This window comes from Durio zibethinus, chromosome 10 (assembly GCF_047325235.1).
Source record: "Durio zibethinus cultivar Kanyao isolate XHJ-2024 chromosome 10, ASM4732523v1, whole genome shotgun sequence".
NCBI lineage: Eukaryota > Viridiplantae > Streptophyta > Magnoliopsida > Malvales > Malvaceae > Durio > Durio zibethinus.
The window spans coordinates 14,217,084-14,224,315 of NC_143171.1; the positions used below are offsets into that span (position 1 = coordinate 14,217,084).

Genomic DNA, 7,232 nt, shown 5'->3' on the forward strand with positions numbered 1-7,232 from the left:
AACTCTTACTCTTTAAAGGAGGTGAGCAATTGTGAATTGTAGGGCTACCTTATTGGTTAAGATATATACTAGACCACCCATTCAAGGTTGTCCCTTTGGCCCCGATGAAAGTGGAAAACTCGATACTTCTTTTATAATCATTGTAACCTAGTTGATATTTATAAAACTTTTTTTTTGGGACACCAGAGGTCAAGCTAGTGTACAGCCATTATACATTGATATTTCACTGCCTATCCTTGAGATAAACTTATGGCTTACTTATTGCTTGTTCAAATTTTGAGTTATCTTGGTTGACTTGTTTAGAAGTGTCATTCTAAGTGCCATACGTGCTATTGCATCATTGAGAAAAAGTTTAGTCTATAATACATGGTATCAGAGCATGGTTAAAAAGTGTTAGTGTGAAAATAATGATGGTTACAATAACTAGCGGATCAAATGACTGACAAAGAATTGACAAGCTTAAAGCTACAGTTGCTGCCTTAAAAACTCACGTGGTAACTCATGATCGATTGAGAAAGATTAAGGTAGCCCAATCAAAACTGTCTGATACTCTAAATTCTATGATGAAAGAGATAAAAAATGCTATAAGCATCCTCTGAAGAGAGTTTGAAGAGCTAAAGGCCAAAATTAACGTACTATAATTGGTAGTGGCCAGGTCCACCTTTAGTTCAATAGATAATGAAAAAATGGTCGAAATGTCAAAACCTCAATATTATAAAAGGGTAAAAGATGCTAAAAAGCATGAAAATTTCTTATTTAATATGAAAGAATACTTTTGAGTCGTGTACACAAAATTAGAGGAAGACAAGGTAGCAATGGTCCCAATGTATCTTACTAAGGATGCCATGCTATAATGACGTTCAAAGTTTGTTGATTATCAATGACCTAACAAATATTGGTTGGATCTTAAGTAAGAGCTGAAAATAAATTCTTCTTGAAAATGTCGAGTATATAACCCAAAGGAAACTTCAAGAACTGTGGCTAATAGAAATGGTGCATGGGGTTTTAAAGAGCTTCTCTACGGACATGTCTGAAAAAGATAAGATGTTTTATTTCCCTAGGGGCCTTAACCAGAGGCTAAGATAAAACTTCAAAGAAAAAAAAATGTAAGATGTAACCACTACCATGGTTGCCCACTAAGCATCTTACTAACTATAATGATGGCCCATCAAAATGAAAGAATCCTCTTTCAGATGATAATAACTTCGATTTCAAGAATGGGGGAAAGATGGCTAGAAGGATAAACAATTAAGTGAGGGAACAGATAAGAGGCCTTTTGGTCGAGACACTTCCCAACCCAAGTAAACAATGCATCAAATTTTAAGCTAAAAGCACATGTTAGTTAACTTTCTATATCAAAGGCCGCATCGGGTAGCCAAATGCCCTAACAGAAGTGTCTTTAATGTACTAAAAGCTTTTTTTCAAAAGTCAACCCAAAACACCCCAAATTGTTGAGAAAATTAAAGATGAGCCAATAAAGATGGGCTTAATACGTTTCTTCAATGTTTTTCATACCCAACTAAGCATGGAAAAGAAAAAACCAATGAATGGCCTAACATTTGTGGACTTGGTGTTCAATGGCAAAACAATAAAAGCCATGGTAGACATAGGTGTGGCCAATACCTTCATCACACACTCAAAGAAGCTAAGAGGTGTAATCTTAATGTTAACAAGGATTATGGGCAGATGGAAGCAATGAACTCTCCAACCTTTGCGATAAGTGGAAGCTTTAAAGAGTGTGATGATTAAGCTCAACCTATAAGTATGAGACATAGACTTCATAGTTTCCCTTATAGAAGATTTTGATGTTGCCTTAGGATTGGACTTTATAATGTTGGGTCAAGTGATCCTAGTCCTTACTACTAGTTACTTATTGTTCTTGGTGGAATGTCCATGTGTTGTGCCAATCATGATTTTCTCCAAAAGTGGGAAGAAAATTATTTTAGTGCTATAGTTCAAGAAATGGGTAAGAAGAGAGGAATACTCTTATGTAGGAAAGGATGTCATGAGCTGACCTTGTAAAAGGTCATGATCGAGCATAAGATGTCATGAAGCATTGTTGTTTGGGGCCATGATCGGGTAGAGGTGCCAAGGGGGTAGATTTTAAATGTCTCAATTTCAAACACTATAATTGTTCTTGGTAGTATAGGTGTAAAAGTTCTTTAGCTTTTTAAAAGGGATGAGTTGTCAGCAGATTGTTGAATTACCTCACTTGTTAAAATACATACTAGATTACTTATCTAGGACTACTTCTCTAGCCTTACTGATGGCAAAAAATTTGATATATATATTTTTAATTGTTGTAACCTTGTTGATATTAATAAAAATTTTTTTGAAGAATTAGGGTTCAAGCTGGTGCATACCCATTATATCTCGATATTTTATTACTTATCCTTAAGATTAATTTATGACTTATTTGTTGCATGTTCAAATTTTAAACTATTATGGTTAACTTGTATGAAAGCGTCCATCTAAATGTTGTATGGACTATTGCTTTATGGAATGAAAGCTTAGTCCATGACACTTTGGATTAGCTATATTGGAAGATGAAACTTGAACGCAAACGACATGAACTAATTTGATTGGGGACAAAACCCGAAATATGATTTCGTACTTCTATCAATTTTGAAAATTAGCATTTCCTTCTCGGTAATTTTTTCTTTCTCATATTAATAAACTCCAATAATTTTTAATGTCATTCCCCTATATAATTTCACAAAGACCCTCATAAAAAAAACTTTGGATGTTGTACACTTTTCAGAATTTAAAAGGAATCCTATATTTGTTTGAAATCCAGCTCCTCTCCTTATTGTCAAGGCCATTTCACATTCAATTTTTTTATTATAATAAAAAATTATGTTTGATTCATCATTTGATTTCATATAATATATTTATGAATTTTTGATGATTGTGATTGATTAATTATATTATAATAATTATAAAAAAAGATATACTTTTATCTTTATCTAAAATCTGTATGATGATTATCACAATTATGGACATTAACAAGGGACTTCATATGACATTATCTTTTATATGCATTATCATTTTAGAAAGATGACAATATAAAGAAAGGATCCTTTTTCACTACTCAAAGATAGTGATCACTACTCAAAGATAGTGAAAATCTTTTAATTTTATCTTAACCTAACATGTGGGAAAGATTTTAGATCTATGTATGATTCCTATATTTCTCTATTATATTTCCAATAGTTTTTTTTTTTTTTTTTATAATTGTTTTACCCAACAAAGGTTTCTATCTTTAATTTGGATGCAATATAAAGTGTTTTTCCTTTTGAAGTAAATTAATTGCATTCAAAACTGGCGCGTGTTTTAGAAAGAGAAATTCTTACTTTGGTAAATTTAATAGAAAAAAATTTTTAATTGTATTATAAATAGAGTAAGTTGAGATTTTTACAACTTTTGGGAGAAGATTCTTTTTCGAAAACATATTCATGGCCCATTGGTAAAAGTTTTATTTTATCAAATAACATTTATTTATTTTTTTAAAAAATAGAAGTTAAGGTCGAATTTATCATTGCATTATGAATTAAAATTGAATTTTTGTCAAATTATAGCTTCGTTGAACTTTGTGATTGTAATTTTAATTTTGTTGATGGATTTTTTTACATAAAAATAATAAAATTAATAAAAAATTATCATTTGCATTAATAAAATATTTTTTCCAAATATTTTAATTTCGTTGCTTTTAAGCAAAACCCAGTGAAAATTGTCATTTGCTTATTCGGTGAAATATTATAATTTAATTATTTAAAAAAATAATAAAATTGAAATACAATGATAAAATTCAATGTTAAATTATAATATCATGATCAATTACATTTTAATTTCTTAAACATATGATTATACTAATACCGCGTTCATGGTAATTTTTTCATGTATCATAAAGAATGGCATCATTACTTGTAAAAATTACATCCATCCTTAAAAAAATGCTAAACCCCAAGATGTAAGTTGAAAATTAATGAGCCAAAAAGTAAAGGGATGCAATCGTGGGAACGTAAGAAACCAACAATAGCTTGAAATTCACTAGGAAAAACAATACATCTTGGACGCAATATAGAGAATAGAGTATAGACCAACCCAAAAACTATATATAAATAATAATTATATATATATATATATAACAGGCTCAAAAATCAAAGTTAATGTTAAAAACTTGGCTTTTTCTAGAGGCAGAGCAAAATAGAATTCCAATTCATCCTTCCCGCTGTTGATGTAATGATCTTAAGTACGAATGCTTTGTGTTTTTGATTTGGATCTAAAGTTTTAATGAGATGTCGGCTTGGTCTTCATGCGATAGAGGAGCTTCTTCTTTTTTGAAGTGGGATTGTCTATGGTGAGAACAACCTTGCCAGGCTCACCAATCTTGAAATTGTCGTACACCACCGCTTCTTCGGTAGGGGCAACCTTCCTGACCTTCTGGATTATAACTGTGTAGCTGTCTTCAGCACTGGGTACGAATTCTGCACCATAGCTCACATCCCATCCAACTACTCTGATTTCCCATGCCAGAAGGCATGTCTGTACAAAGGATTTAATCGACGATTTAAGCTTTAAGCAAATAGAAAACAATAGAATAGTGTCCAGAGGATCCAAAAACGGATGCCGTAATAAAAATTAGTACAATCCAAATCCCCAAGCGCTGCTTTGGATTCTTGAAAAAGTGAAAACTACTTTTGACCAGAGAGACAAAAGAAATGCCACCTACCCCAGTAACTGGAAACTCTACAGTGTGCTTCGCCGCTGGCTTAACAATTGTCTCAGTAACTGCATCGGTGTTGACGAATTCACCGTCTTTGCTCAGTCCTCCATATTTGACCGGCACTTGCTCAGCAGCGATGTACCTAATTGTACAGAACAAAATAATTTTCATAGAAACAAAGGCAGAGAGAGAAAAGAAGCAAATTATACTTGATTTAGAGACGCCAACCTGAAAAGTGTCTGTGCAGATTTTGACGGGCCAGCAAAGACAAATTTGCTTCTAGTTCTTTGGGTCAGAAATGGACTTATCATCCTATTGACTGCAAGGTACCACCAAGGTACATTGATGAACACCTAAACAAACAGCCAGAACCGCAATTTGAAACAAAGGTAAGATCCAAGAAATATTAAACTGATGATATATAGTATCACATGAAGTAAAAGACAAATAACAGTAATACCTGTTTGGCAACAAATTCTGGATAGTTGTCCTGGAGCAAATGAAGAGCCTGTTTGGTAGCTTGTCTAAGTTCCCATTTAGCAGGTCCTGGGGAATTCTTCAAGTCATTAACCTGGACAATGGTGCAAATGCCACCGGGTCTGAAATCCAGTTTCCTAATGCTCTTTTCCAGAAATTGGATTCTCCACCTCAAGAAATTTTGCCTCTTCTCATCGTCCGAAAATGTTTTCTGGTAAAGCTCCTTGTTTTGGAACTCCCCATACACATTATAGCACACGGGATGTCCTTCCTTATCGAAACCAAGACTAAAGACCACCTTCTCCAAATCATTACCTAAATCTTGTTCAATCAATTCATCAATGCCGAACTCTTTTCTCCAACGGATCGTGTTTTTGAGCATGGTAAATGCATCTTTCACCTTGAAATCTCTGGCTCTTAGAAATTTGAGGAGAATAACATTGCTTCTTTCATCTGCAAGAAGTGGAGTGCCCCATATGGATATCTCCTCTGGGGGCACTTTGTCCTCTGTTTTAGCATCTTTTCGTTCGCCTCCCGGAACCACATCAGCCTTTGCCTCTGCAGGTTCTTTACCTGCTGGTGGTTGCTCAGGTTGAACTGAAGAAGAGACTGAAACAACAGTCTCTTCAATGGCTTCTACGGTCTTGGCTCCATCGTCTTCCACTGTGTCAGAGCCAGCAGTAGCAGCAACCTTCCCTGTAATAACCTCCGTTTCAACCAGATCAATGTTTTCTTCCTTTTCTGGTTCATCCTTTGTTTCGACAACAGTTTTTGTTTCTGTTTCTGGTTTTCGTGGTTCATCAGTAGCCAATTCATCCTTTGTCTCTTCTTTGGCAGCAGGTTCATTCTCGTCCTCTGTCACCACGACTTCTGTTTTCTTGTCCTCTTTAGCTGCTTCTGGTTGTTGTGGCAATGCTACCCCACCAAACTCATGCCTATTAAGCGCTTCTTGCACAAGTTGCTTAAGTTCTTCAAGCGCTTTATTTTCATTCTCAAGAAGAACGGCAACCGTGGTGCTATCTTCATTGAAAGAACCCAACTGAGGAACTTTTTCCTGATCATCACCATTGGGTTTTGATACCTCTGTCTCTAAAGCCTCCCCAACCTGCTTTGGTTTTACCGGTTCTTCATCGGTTTCGGCTATCGGAGGTGGCTCTTTCGATACTACTGCAGCCGCTGGAGGTTTCTCAGCTTGTGGCACATCAGGAATAAGAACCACCTCGTCTACTTGCAGCACTCCATCCTGGGCTGTCTTCTGAACTTCGTCAGCCATAGCTAAATTTGATTCTTGATGTCAACTAGAATGTAAAACAAGTAAAAAGGAAAAGATAAGATACTGAAATGGAAATGAGAAAGAATATGTGTTGTGTGAGAGACGAGAGATGGCAGTTTTTAAAGAGATGGCATAGAGAAGAGGTTGAGGGCGGTTAAGGGCAGGAGTGGGGTTGGATTGAGGAGAAAAACAAGCTGTCAAGCTCAATATAAGCCAGCTTGGATTTATTCTGAATTTCTTTTTGGTGGGGGGGGGGGGGGGGGAGGTGTGGGGGACTGACTGGGGACCCACTACCGTCCATTTTACAGTCTGTCAAGGCTTTTCAGTGTTCATTAGGAACATAGTCGTATGCCATGCCATTGCCTTAGATAGAAATTATCGGCGTAGGTGGCGGCATTTTCATTTGAGAAAGGAAATTACAAACGTGATGATTACCGTTGATGCTTGGGCCCTACAAACATCCCCAACTCAAATAGATATCCAACCGTTGATGCTTTGGACAATGGACACCTAGGATCCTCTTCATCTCTATTCTCTATGTCCTACTCTGCATCAAAACGTGGGACCTACTCTTATCGGACAATCACTTCCGTCCGTTAAGAGAATTCCCTTGTTCTATTCTCGATTTTTGGAACGTCATATATATTTTGAAAAATTATTAAATCCTTTTTTTTTAAATGTAACGAAATTTCGTTCATAATCCAAATTGCAGTTAGTTTGTATGAATTGAGCAATTATATCACGGTCCTCAACCCA

The 7,232-nt window shown here is 35.5% G+C and overlaps 1 protein-coding gene across 1 annotated transcript; it reads right to left on the reverse strand.

Moving 5' to 3' along the window:
* Window positions 1–4,148: 4,148 nt before the first annotated feature.
* On the reverse strand, window positions 4,149–6,655 carry LOC111292264 (patellin-3-like). The gene is made up of 4 exons (XM_022884548.2): window positions 5,187–6,655; window positions 4,955–5,079; window positions 4,733–4,868; window positions 4,149–4,545 (listed from the first exon to the last, which is right to left on the reverse strand). The coding sequence occupies exons 1-4, from the start codon at window positions 6,474–6,476 to the stop codon at window positions 4,291–4,293; spliced, it is 1,806 nt and encodes a 601-aa protein (XP_022740283.2). The 5' UTR covers window positions 6,477–6,655; the 3' UTR covers window positions 4,149–4,290.
* Between the last annotated feature and the right edge of the window lie 577 nt (window positions 6,656–7,232).